This window comes from Electrophorus electricus, chromosome 24 (genome assembly GCF_041902795.1).
Source record: "Electrophorus electricus isolate QZ-2024a chromosome 24, ASM4190279v1, whole genome shotgun sequence".
Classification (NCBI taxonomy): Eukaryota; Metazoa; Chordata; class Actinopteri; order Gymnotiformes; family Gymnotidae; genus Electrophorus; species Electrophorus electricus.
The window spans coordinates 9205748-9222952 of record NC_137520.1 but is presented as its reverse complement, the minus strand read 5'-3'; the positions used below and the strand labels follow the sequence as shown (position 1 = coordinate 9222952).

General features: G+C 42.0%; 1 protein-coding gene across 1 annotated transcript; it reads left to right on the top strand.

The window, feature by feature from the left end:
• The first annotated feature begins 31 nt into the window (after positions 1-31).
• On the top strand, positions 32-3184 carry hsd17b10 (hydroxysteroid (17-beta) dehydrogenase 10). The gene is made up of 6 exons (XM_027006942.3): positions 32-179; positions 715-879; positions 1078-1242; positions 1653-1781; positions 1875-1983; positions 2412-3184. Exons 1-6 carry the CDS (start codon positions 156-158, stop codon positions 2600-2602), a joined length of 783 nt encoding a protein of 260 aa, XP_026862743.3. The 5' UTR covers positions 32-155; the 3' UTR covers positions 2603-3184.
• Positions 3185-17205: the final 14021 nt, after the last annotated feature.

Genomic DNA, 17205 nt, shown 5'->3' with positions numbered 1-17205 from the left:
GAGAATTAAGCTCTTGTCAATCAAATGTTTTTAGCCTATAGGATAAGGGCGTTATTACACCGGTATTTATGATTGGTGGAAGAACAGTTCCATGGAGTTTTCTGCACATCTTGCTCTGACGCAATTTTAACCTCGCCACAAAGCAGCATGCGAACATGGCGAACATTAGAAGTATCAAGGTGAGAAAATGAATGAAAAATGAATCCCATTAAAGAAACTATTCTAACTATGTTTTTTTAAGGTTATCAGGTTAACCTCTAAAGTGCACAGCTCTGCCGCTTTATTACTATTAGCTAACTAATGGTTAGAAGTTTAGATAGCTGGTGAGCTTTGCAAGTTGAGCATACGCAGTTAACTCAGATAGCTTATCCTAGTTAGCTAGCAAGTAGAGTAAATTTCGTGCCTGGAGTAAAGCTGCCCAGAAACCTAGATAAATAACCTATGCAATTTAATTCATTCAGCCTGTGGGGTTTTTTTAGGTGTCTCTTCAAATGTCCTCCACGTTGTTGACGCGGCTCGAAATAACGGGCAACCTAGCTAAACGCTAATTGCGATAGCTGGCTAGCTAACGCTACAGTGTCACAACCCATCATTCCCTGCCTACTGATGGTGCTTTGGTAGGTTGTTAGGTTTACAGTGCACGTAGGCTGAAGCTGGATGGAGTCCGTGCCAACAGTGTGCTTTCATGCGTTCCTCTGTGTTTGTTCTTCGTAGGGCATGGTGGGCTTGGTCACAGGAGGTGCTTCGGGTTTGGGGAGAGCCACAGTGGAGCGGTTGATCAGCCAAGGTGCGAGCGCTGTGGTTCTGGACCTGCCCAGCTCAGACGGGCACAATCTGGCCACAACTCTTGGGGGCCGCTGTGCTTTTGCTCCAGCCGATGTAAGTATATAATCAGCTGGAAGTTAGCACTGTACATTGAAATCTTTACACTATTTCTGTTTTAGCTATTTTCAGTTTGTAATAGTCACATCTGGGTCCAGACTAAATGGTCTATTTAGTTATTTCAATATATAGTAGCTTGTCATAAATCTAGGACAAGAATTAATGACTGCTTCAGACGGGCTTCTCTTGGCGCAGGTAACGTCAGAGTCAGACGTGATGTCAGCTGTAGCTTTGGCCAAAGAGAAGTTTGGCCGACTGGATTTGGCAGTGAACTGTGCCGGCATTGCTGTAGCTTTTAAAACGTACAACTTTAAAAGGGACCTCCCTCACAGCCTGGAGGACTTCAGCCGGGTCATCACCGTGAGTTGTGCTTTTGGTGGTAGCTGTTGTTCTTATCTACTGTATTACCGCCACAGTGGTGCTGAATGTTTGGATGCAACGCTCATAAGAGTGCAATAATGACTTTGGTTTCACTACATGGTTTGTGAACACTAGATTTATGAACAGCTTCAGTTGTCTTGGTTTCATTATTAAATAAACAATGCATACCTCTTCCAGGTTTAAAGAGAGTATTGCTAAACTGGAAAATGTAAGCCAGTAATGAAATTGGCTGTAGAAGGAAAATCAATAATGCAGCCAAACTAAATAGACAATTTGTACAATTTGTGAAACGGTAGTCTTTAGTTAATATCCTAAGGCATTAAAATGTGTTCCCCTTGATGGTGTTTATTTTTTGATTTCCTCTATTCTGATCTTTTTGCATGCTCAAGGTGAACATTGCTGGTACCTTTAATGTAATAAGGCTAGCTGCAGGGGAGATGGGTAAGAATGAGCCAGACGCCGATGGACACCGTGGCTGCGTTATCAACACGGCCAGCGTGGCCGCATTCGATGGGCAGGTGAGGCACGGGGAATCTTCTCACTTTCCTCCACATTGCCAGCTTGATCCCACAGTGGCAGGTATTCAACTTGAACTGTCACCTCTCTGTCAGGTGGGCCAGGCTGCATATTCTGCCTCTAAAGGTGGCATTGTGGGAATGACACTTCCCATCGCTCGAGACCTTGCTCCCATGGGTATCCGTGTTGTCACCATAGCCCCAGGTTGGTTGCTCTCACTTTCTGTACTTGTGTAGTGCACCTTGGCATGCTATCTGCTGTGCATACCTATTTTCTGTAATTTTTACTTTATGCACCTGTCTGTTTGTCTGGTAGAGTCCTTTCCAGTGCTTCTCTGTCCATTGAAAAATGCAAACCTATGGATCCTTCTACAGTACACTCCTAATAACCCAGCTTTCCTATGGAATTAAGTTGTGCTTTTTCTTTTTTTTTTTTTTAAACTGTGTGCATGTGTGACGTACATGTGTGCCATTTAGCTTTTAAAATAGTACTTGTAAACTGATCTTTGCATAGACTCCTTTGTGGATTAGAAAGGCCATTAATATTTGGAATTTTCAGCTTTATTTTCTGGTTTGTTTTAGTGGGCTATGTTGAATGCGCACTCACTATGACTTATTGTTGCCATGGCGCAGGTTTGTTCTCCACGCCGCTGCTGGCAGGACTGCCTGAGAAGGTGCGCAGCTTCCTGGCTCGCCAAGTGCCCTTCCCCTCGCGCCTGGGCAACCCTGCCGAATTTGCCCACCTCGTGACCTCCATTGCGGAAAATCCCATGATCAACGGCGAGGTGATTCGTCTGGATGGAGCCATCCGGATGCAGCCCTGAGGGGAGGGGGAGGGGGGATGGGAGGATGGATGGATGGATGGATGGATGTGTGCCTGTGTTGAAATAAAGTCAACAGAATGGAACCAGATGTGCAAACATGTTTCAATGAGAGTGCAGTTTTTACTGCTCAGGACAGCTCTGCCTAAAAAGGTGTAACTGGTTGTGGTTTGTTTTTAAATCTATAGGTGCGTTTTGTTTTTGTTTTCTTTTTCTTTTTAAACACTCTAGCTCTGATGTTTTAGTACTGAGCATGCATATGCTGTACTGTAAGGCAGTGGGACATTGGTGCGTACGTTTGTGTCACACTTAGGTTACATCTTCCTCTGACTTGTTGAACCATTTGAGCTGATGTTCAAGCCAGAACCTGATTCAATCCTGTCCTGAGAATTCCTGAACATGAGAGATCTTCATCTTACTGAAACTTATAATTTATGAATGCTTCCGTTTGTCTTGAGTCCCTTTTGAGATGTTTTAATTCATTAAATGCACATCTGGGTAGAAAGCTATAAAGTGTGCTTGTGTGCCATCACAGAGAACACCTGAAGGGGAAATAAAACACTACAATGGACTTTTAGGTGAAAATGTTTGCCTGACTGCCACTTTTCCATTTTTCATAACTAATTTTTATGAGAAATAAGTTTGTGAACCCTTGATTTCTGCATTAATCAATCATTTAAAAAAATGATCTGATAATCAGGTACGTCATAAAAATAAAATAGTATTACCTTTAAGATATAGCATTTTGCTATAAAACATGCATTTTGTTAAGCAGTGAAACATTTATTCTAACAAATAGGAGCTATTTTGGCCCATTCCTCTATATACTGTAATGCTGTTTCTATGTAATTTCAAGATGTATGACTGCCTGCTTGAGATCATGCCGCAGGATTACAGTGGGATCGAGATAGGCAGTCAGAAAATTGGCACTCAGCCATTTAAAAAAATTTCCTTGTTGGAAAAACTAATTCTTTTCCTCAATGATGTGAGAAGTAGACTCACTTCACCATGCTTCAACCTGGGATGAGAGGTGGTATTTTTATGCAAAATTTAGTTTTCTGTGAATTACTAGTAGTTTGTTTTTTTCTGCTCACCTGGCCACAGTCCATTGTTCTACTAGTGGAACATCTGGAGTGTTGACATATACAGTATATCCCACCATCTCCAGCTACTGTTATGAAGAGTCAGTTGATGCAGGGGTATATCACACCAGAGAAGACCTAAACTGTATAGTGCACAGGAGCCTCTGAGACAATCCAGCAACTATTAGTAGGATGCAAGACTCTGGCAGCAAAAGCATGTACTGAGAGATAACCACATGGAAGGGATTATATGCAGGAGCAAATGCAACACATAAACTAGACCCCCCCCTCCTAAGTCCAAATGGGAGGAGCCACAGAGTGGTGGAGGACAACAAAGCTAAGATCATGTGAGACCTCTAGATCGATACAGATCAGCAACAGCGAACCAACCAGGCATTGTGATAGTGGACAAGATATAGAAATTGGCAGTGGGAACCGATGTGATGGTCCCAAGTGATGCAAACATCCAAAGTAAGGAGTATAAAAAGTTGGAGAAATATGAGGGACAGGAAGAGGAAATGGAGAGGATTATAGAAAGTTAACACCATGGTTGCCCCTGTGGTGACAGTGGGGCATTAGGCTGTAACATCCCTGGAATGACAGCATCAATCTCAGTCCAGGAGAGCGCAGCCCTATTAACAGTGAAAACACTGCGCTCAAACTCCCAGGTGTCTGAGAATGTATATATTATACTTACCACCTGGTCATTCCTCAAGTTCAAGTTCAAGTTCAAGTTCGGTTTATTCGTCACATACATAGTCATACACAGTATAACACGCAGTGAAATGGTGGAGAGTGCTCTGTCCAAACTGAGGAAGAGAACCAGGGGTGCATAGAGAAAAAAAATATATATACAGATAAATATATATATTCTATGTATGTACAAAAATATATTAACAATGTATGTACAATATATGTATATTATGATTATATACACAATGTACAATGTATATGGTTGAGTATATATGTACACAATCTACAGAATGTACAGATCCATTTTGTATAATACCATATCTACAGTTGTTGTAACAGGTTAATTGAGTATAAATCTAAATCTATATATACAGATGTACAGATATACAGTCATGTTACGTGGTGGTGGTGGTGGTCCCCACAGTTTATCAGTTTCCCTGATTCAGGGCCCGAATGGCCTGTGGGAAGAAGCTCCTCTTCAGCCTCTCTGTCTTGGCCTTCAGGGAGCGGAAGCGCCTCCCTGACCTCAACAGAGAGAAGAGTCTATTGTTGGGATGGGTGGGGTCCTTCACAATTTTCCTGGCCTTGGTTTGGCACCGCTTGTAGTAGGTGGTCTGCAGGTCAGGAAGTTCCGAGTGAGTGATGCGCTCTGCGGAACGCACTACCCTTTGGAGTGCTTGTCTGTCCTGCTTGGTGCTATTCCCAAACCAGACTGTGATGTTCCCCGTGAGGATGCTCTCGATAGTGCAGGTGTAGAAGTTCCGCAGTACCTTGGAGGGCAGTCTGAAGTCCCTTAGGCGTCTGAGGTGGTAAAGACGCTGACGAGCCTTCTTTGCCAGGGAGCTGGTATGGCGGGACCAGGACAGGTCCTGCGAGATGTGAACACCAAGGTACCTGAAACTATCTACTCTCTCCACCGTGGTTCCACTGATCCTCACAGGTTGGTAGTGCCGCTCCTGCTTCTTGCTGCAATCCACGATCAGCTCCTTTGTCTTACTGACGTTTAGGAGGAGATTATTTTCCTGGCACCAGTTTTCCAGGTGTTTAATCTCCTCCAGGTAGGCCCTCTCGTCGTTGTCCGAGATCAGACCCACGACGATCCTGCTCGTTGTTCTAGAGATACATATTCATTTTCAGTCAGTGACCGTGGTTTAAACTATACTGGCATATGACAATAAAATTTGTTTGTTAAATAAGACTTTGCATTTTTGTTATTACTTACACTTTGTTTAGTTTGGACAGTGGTAGCTCAGTGGTTAAGGTATTCGACTTATAGTTAGAAGGTTGCCAGTTCCTGCCTTACCTCTGCCAAGTTACCACTGTTGGGCACCCGAGCAAGGTCCTTAACCCTTAATTGCTCAAAGCTGTACTCAGCCGTGATTGTGAGTTGTTTGGATAAAAGTATCAGCTAAATGGCAATAATAAATATTATGAGATCACCTTTTATCAATGTATTAATACTTATGGTTTGATGAGATCACATTTTATCAGCTATAATGCTAAAATCCAAATCATTCCAAAAAGTTCACAAGGATTTTCTCACTATTGTATTCAGTATGAGCTGATGCGGGTGCAGATATTTTTGGGCTAATACTTTGACAAGCGTTTTAGTTGGCATCTGCTTTTTTACGTTATCGTCAGCTGATACAGACATTTGTCTATCTTTGTCATATTTTTTTGCATCAATTATTGAACCTTTTTCGCTCTAAGTTCACTTCTTAAGACGAATTTAGCTGTGTTGCTGTGAAGTCCATGAATGAGGCAGCACACAACAGTCTCGACATCAGGGGGCAGCACTGGTTCATCATAATTCGCAAGTATCGTTCTGTCTGAGACAAGTTACAGAAACGCTTAAAATAAGATGGTAACAGAGAGAAGCCTTTGTGTTTGTGAAATGCCAATGTTCTGAACAGAATCCTGGACTGATGAAACTGAACAGATAGGTGTACGTGCGCTCAAAACCACTGTAGAAAAAACCTCGTTTTGCATTCAGTTTGGCATGTATGCTTTGGTACAAGGTTTTGGGGGAATATATTAAAAACTTAATCTGGATTATTTATTTATTGGTTGACTACTTCCTTGACGGATTGAGGCAGTACAGGGAAAACGGAAAACAAAAGGTGCTAACTTCTGGCTTCTGTCTCATGTTTTTAGGATGAGTGGTTTTCTAGGACAGTCTTGCCCAAGGGAAAAGAGTCTTCTGGAGACATATATGGCCACTGCAGGTATCAGTGAAACTGAAGCAGTAAAGAAGCTTCTAGAACAAAATGTAACTTAACAACCCATTTTGCATGTTATAAACTAATTTTTTAATTGACGTGGTTGCAATCACTGTAGTATATAAAATCTCTTTGGCTGAAACACCTTTGATTTGTTTTTCACTGGACAGATTGTAGCATTGTCTGAGCCACCCCAGGCCTTGGGTTCAAAATGTACAAAGGTGGGAAGTGCGCATTCTCAGTAGTGCTTAATATACCACACTACTCAGTGTGAGGCTACATGCTAACGTAACTAGATAAATTAAATTAGCAGTGGTTTGCAGTGAAGACAGCAGTAAACACCTTGTTTCCTATGAAGAGTGATTGTTCTCCCATCACACCCTGCAAACATGAGCCACTATTAGCAAGCCGACATGTATATTTATTAGCTATCTAGCTATGTAACACTCAAGAGCAGCTACATTTATCAGCGATTTCTCAGAGACTGTAGTCCAACACTTGAGAAACACCATTGATATAATTACCATATTTTCTCAAGTGTAATGTTAGGTTCTTGGCAGTGGAAATAATCCCTGGTCCTCTCTTTACTGAACAGACTGACTGAAATTACAGTAACTAAAACCTAATGCCATTTAATCTGTCTGTAAAAAACACGATTAATTCTTGACATGGGAATTCCAATTGCTCTGTTTTTCCAGATGTCCACTGCCATAGAAACATTCTGAAGGATTTAAAGGTAGAATCACGTCATTCATTGACTTTTGTGCTTTCGTCTTTATTACACATTAATAATATTGCTCAATGGGTCAGTTTTGTATGGGTAATGAAATTATTGACTGTTTGACTTTTGTCATTAGACACAGATGAGTAAACATGCCGTATGTAATGTGTGTACATATGTACATGCCGTACTATCAACAATGACTTCAAAATGTGGCTTGTGACGTACTTCCCAAGGTTGAACAGACTCCTGGTTACCTGTCTGGAGCTACGAGAGAGACATAATGGACATTCACTGTCATCTAAGAGAGCAGAGCCTTGCTAGAGAAGAGGCATGCACGCTGAGTGCTGGAGGAGCCCTGCAGCTTGGAGAGAGGACAAACATAACAGCTGCCAGAACCTGGCAAGGTTAAACGCAGGGAGCGTGCAGAGGACAGGGGTGGCTGGGAGAACTCACAAAAAGTCTTCTTCCTGAACCAAGGTCTCTGCAGCACAAACCATAGTCTGGGCGATCAAAGACAAGGTGCATTTATTGATTACATTTCATTTGATTTCATTTCATTGAATTTGCATGTAATTGGCCAAAGTGCAAAGCACTTGCAACATCTCCACTCCAGAGGGCGGCCTATACCAATGAGCAACAAGACCAAACTTAGCAGACACCATCGGTGCTTTTAGTGACTGTAATTAGCCGCACCTGTTTGTGGGATTAAGGGACAATACATTTTCTAACAAAAGAGCATGCTAGAGTACACACTTGTGCTGTCTGCTATTTTTTAAAAATACATTATTCAGCCTCTGCCACTATCTCTTCCACAGAGTGGTCTGGAGAGAACGAGAGTAGTGAGAGAACGGACCCAAGGGAGAAGAGGAGAGGAGGAGAGCATAAGAAAGCCAGGAAGTGTCATCTATCTGGGTCAGCCACAGTTGTTCTGACATGCCACAATCCATCTCAGAAATGTTCAGAACCACAATCTCACAGCGAAAAGAAAAAAAAAAACATACACTGTACACTAGGGGCACAGACATCAGCGGGAAAAAAAAAAAGTCAACCCAGCCTTTTAGCTCACAAATAATACTGTGTTTGATATGGTGTACTATAGAGACGTTCCCTAGAAAGCTAAGAACTGGACATTGTGAGTGTTACTTTGTCAGCAGTATTTTAGCCAAACACTACGCTCTGGCAGCCCACCAATCTGCATTTGATACTTAGATGGCTGCAGGGAGCTGGAGGACTGCTGGGACAATAGCTCTCTCCTTTCCCTGGAGAACTGAAAGAAGCCGAATCTCAGGAGCGACATCTTCACTGTGAATAAACACGGCTGACCATGCTATACAATGAGAGGAGATGATAATGATTTTTCCCCTGCCATCACGTTGGTGATCTCAGAGATTCTTCCCCATAGAGTCACATGAATGTGCAAATTATCACCCAAATCCACATTCACGATGCCTTTCAGAAGCAACAATACTGTAACCCAGTCTGACACTGCTAATCTACTTCTAAGCAGTTATGGAAACAAACACATTTGTCTGAAACATTGGATACGGCATCTTACCGGGGCCTATTAGAGGCATTGTGAAGGTTTTTATCTGTGGAGTGCAGGCTACAGCAGCTGTGCTTGTGCTGAGGGAGCGTAATCCTCTGTGTGTGTGTTTGTGTGTGTGTGTTTGTGTGCATGTCCACATGTCTGTGTGCATGGGCACTTGTGTGTGTGTGTGTGTGTGTGTGTGTGTGTGTGTGTGTGTGTGTGTGTGTGTGTGTGTGTGTGTGTGCACGGATGTGCACGCATATGTGTGCACGCAAGTGTCTGTGCATGTGTTGGAGAGTGTATAATAATGAATGAGGGGAGAATCCAATCCCACATTTAAACTGGCCGGTCAAAATAAACACATTCATAAACACATTCACATGTACCATCTCTGCCCTAACGTACTATACCATCTCTAGGTTCATCTGAGGCCCTTATTTCAATATGAAACAGCTGTCAGTCAAGTAGAGTTATTCTGCATTTTCAAGATGAACACAAGCTTGCACTTCCAACATCCCCAGAAAAGATCCAGGCGCAGGCATGCTTTTTTTTCTTTGGCTGTTGGAAAAAATGAACGTTTGTTGGTATGGCTATGGAGAACTGCTTCTTACTGACTGTCATCAGCATTTACATTCTTTTGCACATACAGAAGCACACCGCAATGTGAAGAATCTCCTGTCATCTTGATCTAGGCTCAGAGAACTCAGAAATGATTCCGGCAGTGTAATGCGTCAAACAACAAATTCACATCGGTGCAGGAGGCATTTGATGCACACATATGTAATGTAGTCAGAACTGCATTTTTCCACCTACGCAATATATGTGTGTAGGTGGAAAAATGTGAAAGATACTAAGCCTTAAAGATGCTGAGATGTTTATCCATGCCCCCGTAACCTCTAGGCTGGACTACTGTAAAGCACTTCTAGCTGGCTCTTCTAGTAAAACACTAAATAAACTCCAGTTGGAACAGCAGTGAGAGTTCTCATATTACTTCTGCCAGTACTTCTGCACTGGCTACCAATTAAATTCTGTCTTGACTATAAAATACTTCTTCCGAGCTTTTCATGCTCTGCTGTCCTCAACTTTGGATTGGACTATGGGCTGACCACTACCACTAAAATTCATTGATATGTATTGTGCTTACAAATGCTTTTGTTTGCAGTTTTACTGATATATTGACTCTGTCATCATATTTTATTTCCTAATGCTCTTTTCTACACCCGTTTCAAATGTTTAATACACTTTAATAAACCAGTTTCAGTTCTAGCCTTAAGCAGATCTATTTCAGTAGAACTAGCATAACGTTTTGATCAGTTTTAAAGGAGAGATTTATGAGTTCAAAGAACCAAAGGAGGTCATTATGAAATGGAATCATTGTGCGGTACTGATTGACATTCGTCAGAGTGGCTTGGTCATTGCTCTTGTTGTTCTGATCCATATTTGTACCTGTGACCTCAAAGTTGAACAATGAGAGTATGACTGTAATAATGTCTATGTCCCATGCAGGAACTTTTATTACCCATATACCACCAAACGAAAGCTCAGATTAACTGATTAAGACAGTGGTTCAGGCAAATGATTCTTTAGGTGCAATGAGAGCTATATAATAGACGTGTGCAAACAGTTGGATTTGTAGGTGTTTAACGTACACAAACACACTAAGCTATTGCTGACCTGCGGCCTTTTCCCGCTTCGTGTGCGTCATGGTCACAACGCTGATAGAGGGCAACAGATTGCAGGTTCAGTAAACGGGGGGTCACTTTTGTGTCACACCGACACTGTCGCTGCAAAGACAGCTTTACATTCCGAGCACCTGTTCCTCACCAGGAACAAATAATCTGTATGGAAACCACCAAAACGAGAGCTTCCGATCTCTGGTGCCTCTCTCCAACACGCTTCCAGATATCACCGCAGGACGGAACCACGGAGGAAGCCATCAAGCTGAAGTGGGCCACAATCAAACAGGCAATTCAAACAGAGCGATAAGGGAGTAAAATTCCATTTAATTCCTTTTTTTTTCTCGTTTGGAGAATTTGATCTAATCTAAGGTAAGGCCAAGTCCACCTTAAGTGCCCAGCCGGTATTCTTCCGACAAGTCCACTGGGGAAAGGGTGGGTAAGTCCTGCTGCAAATGAAAGCTTGAGTTTTCGCAGAGAGAAAGGGGCGGGAGAGGAGACGAGACATAATTATCAAGCCCACTGAAGCGTGTCAGCCTGCTTCTACCCAAAGGGAGAGCGGAGAAATGCGATGCGTTAGCCCATGGGCCCGAGTTCACACGCATCCGACGTCCCTGACATACCGATACACTAGCGCTCTTAAAACGCTCTGTGATTTGATGCACTATCTATTAATTGGATCACCAATCGATTGATTCAACTTTCTTATGGGCAAAAAGATTAAGTAGTTTTTATATATAAGCATACAAAGCAATACGTTTGCGATTCGTCTGTTTCATTCATGAACTGTATTTCACCGAAGTCGACCATGTACCATTCCCAGGCTTTGCACATCAATCTTTTTCAAACCTCTGCGTAAAAGCGCTTGCCTCCTGTTCTCCCTCGTGCGAGCGTGGTGCAGGCACGAGGGTCGGTCAGCGAAAGTTCATTAGTGGGAGAGCCGCTTCTGGAGCGGGCGCCCAGAGGAGAGCCTTGGTCTCAGCCCGTCTCCCTCCTCACACTCCTCCCTGCAAGAGCTCAGCGCTTAAGCCGAAAGAGCGGCTATTAAACGCTTCAGGGCCGGGCTGCCAAAGCGCCGGTGCCTGATCTAGGGCTCGCGTTTTCACATATGCTCCGGGCCTTTACTGGTGCAGGATAACAGCCCTATAACCCTTACAGCTTCTATAAAACAGGCAGTGATGTTCCTATGCGAAATCACTTCACTTTACATCTTTTTTTTTTGAGGTGTGAATCAAAATGAGAAAAAAAACCATAGGCCTACTGATTGTTTTATTTGCTTTTTATTCCACAAACGTCTCTGCTTCCTTTCAGCTCTCATGTCAAATGAGGCAAAACTCATGATAATATGGGATGGCATCGATAATCACCTTGGAGACCAGGCACAAAAACATGCTGCTGCATGAAAAGCACTTTTGCAGGCATTTATGCCAGAGCATGGCCAATCAGATTTAATATATTGAAATGTATTCAAACAGCAGGTCAATTATGCAAACGATCCAGGCAGGGTGAATCTGATACAGGTCACTAGTGAGCCTTAAACAAGCCACTACACACACAGGTCTACTGACATGAGCCCTCACACACGCAAGCTTCCTGTTCACTAAGGATCACAGGCCAAATATGACACTGTGAAATACACAGCACTCTGCCTGTGGGACCGGCAGGTTCACTGTGACTGTAATACACACAGGTCATCTCACTCTATTAGAATCAGAATATGTTTATGACATGGGTACCATTTGTTACTGTTGACTATTTGTACAGGGCTCTACAGGATACATTTTACATTCACAATACATATGACGACAACCTCATGACATGATTTGATGTTACGGAATCAACTGATCAAAATGACTGGTGGTCATCTTAAGAACCCCTGTTTTTGGCAGCTTTTGTTTCACATATGTGTTTCATGAAAAGGAATTTAGGAAACTGATCAACCAGGGCTACGTGATCTCCTAACCCATTCTAACCCATTGCTGTATATTAGACATAAAGAACCCTGCTTGGTTATGTCTGAAAGGATGGTGCCATTACTACGAGAAATAGCTGAAGTGAGCTTGCACCAAGTTTTCTGACAGACAACAGGGAAAAGCCTTCATGTTGTGTATAACAGTAGGCTCCTGCTATTGTTATGCAGCGGCTTTCATTGTTACAGTGGCTTGTAAAAAGGTGCTCGCAGGTTAAGCTATTTACAGACATTACACCATCAGTCCAGGGGCTTCCCTTTGTGCCCCAGATCAAAGGTGGTGTGCTGGGATGGATCAGAGATCATCAAGGTTGAGCCGTACGATGTCCCTCAGACACCTTTGTTTGCCCAGACCTCTGATTCCGCTTGTAGTGAAAGGAATTGCAGCCATTATCCCTATTAGCTTCAGGGGCAGTCCAAAGCAATCCACACTGGCTAAACAACAGAACATGATTCGCACCACTGACTTTGAAACAGGCTGCAGATCACAAGAGAGGGCATCAAAGAGAGAAGGAAATAAAGAGGGTGGATGAGATATTATCTTCACGAATTATTAGTCTGGTCTGTTTATTGTAATGAAACTGAGTAGCAACGTCATACAAGTTGTTTGTATGATTAAAAGCTATTGATAAAAAAGTATAGAAAATCAAAGGTACAAGAAAACACAGCTTTGTATGCTTATTGTTTTTAAACCTTGATATAAATGGATTTTTTTTTTTTACATATAATCTCTGCAAAATTGAATGTTCTAATGGTTATTAAATATAAAATGCAAAATTTGTTTGGCATAAAATTTATGAAAATAAGTATTATTGGCAATAAATAAAAATAAATTGACATTAAAATGCAATGGTTTTCAGATATTTCATATTTACCTTTTTTTTATTATTATTATTTTTTTTTCATTTAAAACATTAAGAACAGTTAATTAGCAACACACCATTTTCAGACTCTACACATGTGAATGTTCACTTTGGCATGTAGACATATTCCCAGCAAGATTGTTTTTGTGTATTCACATGCAGGTTTTGCATGGTTAGCACTGAAGAGCATGTTCTTTTGTGTGCAACACCCTGCTCACCCAATTACACCAAACGCTGCTGTCGAACTGTGTGAACAGGATGATTGTTGCACATTTCAAGTGTTCTTCAGAGTCTGAGTCATTCTGATGGGAACCAGTGCATTATTTCCCCTATTGCAAAAAATGAGTCTGTGAATGCCTACTTCTTAAAATTGCCCCTGCTTCATGGAAATCAAGTACATATAACAGTACTGTATTCATCTTCAATCTTCTCCTTATTTGGATCACAGTCTAAAAAGGTATGTAATATTTATACCAAAGTTTTTCTTCAGTTACTTGAATGTTACTGTTTGGTTGCAATTTGGCAAAACATTTCTTAGTGCTCTTCAGTAATTGTACTGACTCCCAGTCTAGTCCTTTCCCTGAAAAAGAGCTTCAGCTTGGGACAATCAGGAAGTTAGCACCTGTTTGCGTTCCAGCTGAGTAGCACACGCAGCACTAAAGATGAGGGATGGAAGACGTTTAAAAGGTGTTTTATTTGCATTTTGACAGGGCCGTGAGATTATGAGACAGGCTGATTATGTACTCCTGACTTCAGGCAGACCGCTAGACTGTCTGCTGAGACCACATAGAATACATAATGCAGTCTGAGTGTAGGCCAAGGTCAGAGAAAAAAACCCAGAAAGAAGTAACTATGGAGGACGACGAATGAAACGAAACGAAGGCTCTTGATTGGTGCATTCAGTGCAAGCTTAGCAGAGGTGGATGTGCGGCGCCGTGAGTGAATAACATGCCCTTGGCCTGATCCAGAACATCATTTCTGCATCCAGAGGGAACTCGAATACAGCAATCAGATAATGAACCAAGGTCGCGGGGCTAGCCAGGTTCATTTCTGACCGCTAATCTCTTGGCTGTGCACCAAACCGTGCTTTAAACAAGCTGGCTATTTAATTGTCGACTTGGTCAATGGTCCAATTAGAGACAGAGGGCTTACATCCCTCTGTACAAAGCTCATGTAATAGTGATGATTAAGCACAATGCATGCAGTCTCTGGACTCATTTTCCCCCTGTAGTTATTGCTCACTGAAAACATTCCCTTTTAACAGCTCCCTGCCAGACCTTTACCCAACACAGAGAGCTGCAACTGCAGGGGAATATTGAGAGGGATTTCTCAAAAGCTTTCAAAAGGAAGGCTGACCAAATATTGTTTTTTCATTAAATCAGTCTCATTTCTTTAATTGGAAACTGGATTGGCATGTAATCAATAGTATAGAATAAAAATGAGTTCGTGGTTTTTACATTTTTACGAGAATAAAATAATACACAACTTGAAGGTTATAAAAAGGGTGATGCTGCATCATAAACAGCAGGTTGCTTTGGTTAGGTTGTCTTGGTTAGGTTGCCCTGGTTAGGTTGTCTTGGTTAGGTTGTCTTGGATAGGTTGTCTTGGTTAGGTTGCCCTGGTTAGGTTGTCTTGGTTAGGTTGCCTTGGTTAGGTTGTCTTGGATAGGTTGTCTTGGTTAGGTTGCCCTGGTTAGGTTGTCTTGGTTAGGTTGCCTTAGTTAGGTTGTCTTGGTTAGGTTGCCTCGGTTAGGTTGCCTTGGTATTGATAGATAAATAAAAAAGGCTAGATGCACTCCTGTGATGGTCCCCCACAGTTTCGAATGGGAACTCAGCAGAGTTTTGCTGTAGTAAAGGCCCTCTGTGAGAACACAACAGCACTTTCATAATGGTCTTGAAGGCTGAATGAGAGTGCTCTCCCTATCCCTGTCTCTCTTCTTCTCTAAATCATTCCAGATGCATACAAAACACACACGCACACTCACACGCACACTCACACACACACACACACACACACACACACACACACACACACACACACACACACACACACACACACACACACACACACACACACACACACACACGCAGAGTACAAAGGAGAGAAATGTCTCTCAAAAGACCTCTGCTGTATGGTTCCTCTGAAATATTGCAAGCACCCCTATTGAATGATGAGGGCACATATCTATCAATAATGCATTACAGGGACATGAGGGGGGTGAGGGGGTGGGGCTGGCAGCCTCACTGCGCTTTGCCTCTTCCAGAAACGTACCATAAATTTACAGGGCAATAATTATGAGTCTTTTCACCAAGATAAAGGCAGGACCCCGTTTCCCAAAAGTAATAAACTTGACTCACAAGCTCCTCGTTGGGGATGAGGAATGTTCCCCTGGCAACCACAGTTGTAGTGCAAGGTGGGTGCTTGCCAGGCAATCTCTTTTCATCCCAAGGATAGGATGCAATTTCAGGATTCATACTTACCATTTTGGTCTTCTGCATGTAAGGGGACTGGGAAACTTATGCTCAGCCAAGAAGTAATAAAAACCCTCAACCGCTGAAAATGTAAATATGCTTTGGTGTACAGTTGTGTTTTGACTGAGTGAAACAGAAATAGGCAGGCTGGCTAATCAGTGAACTGAGCAGATCAGCTGAATCTAAAAGGTTCAGTGGTCCTTGAATGTGGTAACTGTTTTTCACTGGTTACTGACCTTTTTCCAATTATCTTCTGCTGAAAGTATTTAGTTTGATCCACCTTTCCTTGACAGGGAAAGAAGACTAAACTCTGCATTTACAAATTGAGAAAAAGAAATTAATCTTTATGTGACATCGATAGCATGCATTTAATTATGTATTGTTTCATGTTAACAGAACTAAACATTATTAATATGTGGTTCTGACTCCATAAACAGTTAATGTGAATTTGATTAAGACTGTCCTGTTATTTATAATTAAACAGTTTTTTAATGTTTTTTTGTTTTTTTTTTGACTGAGTGCTACCATTATAGAGACATTATAGACATTATAGAGAGGTTTAGAGGTATTTGGTTTTTATTTGGTGAATTGTGTTTAATGGGACCTGAGAGACAGGAGAAGTGACTTGGAAGCAGGGCCTGTTAGTAGGTCATGTTAGGTTATAGATAGACACAATTTATTATTTTTAATAATTTTGGTTCATTTATTGTTGCAAAAGGCACAAAACCAGCTATTGTCATAGTCTAATGTTTACCTATTATGGTAGGGGTTGGGGCTTTGAAATTACCTGGAGTGGGTGTGAGGCTGCGAGAAGCATGAGTTTCCTATAGGAGGCATCCCACCATTTCGCCTGCACCATGAATTTTATCACTGTGCCTCTGGCAGAGAGAAGGACGCTTCACTGTGCTATTGGACATTTCTAATATATGCAATAGCAAGAACATGTTGAGATATAGATTTTGTTTTTTCCTGTTGTTTTTTTCCATTCTCCAAGGAGCACAACACTGAAAAAAAAAGAACGCCAAGCCCCAGTGTACTTACCAGGACAGACATTCATTCCCCAGCCTCAATCTGACATTATTGTCCATGACTGTCAAATAATATCAGAGCCAAGAATCAGAAGTTTGGAGTTGGTTTATATGTTATTTTGTATATGTCTGAGGGATTAGTTTTCTTTATCAGCCCCCTGGATCTTAATTTATGCAACTATCACATCCCAAAAAAGTCCCTTTTAAACTTCAAGTTTTTCTTCTCCCTGTTCATGTTAGGAAAATGATTTCATTCACAGAAATGGACTTGTAAATTGGAGTGTCAAGAAGGAGCTGGCCAATTTTGTGTCAGTATGTAGTGTGTTCAGGCAGACGTGTTAGTTTGGCAGGCC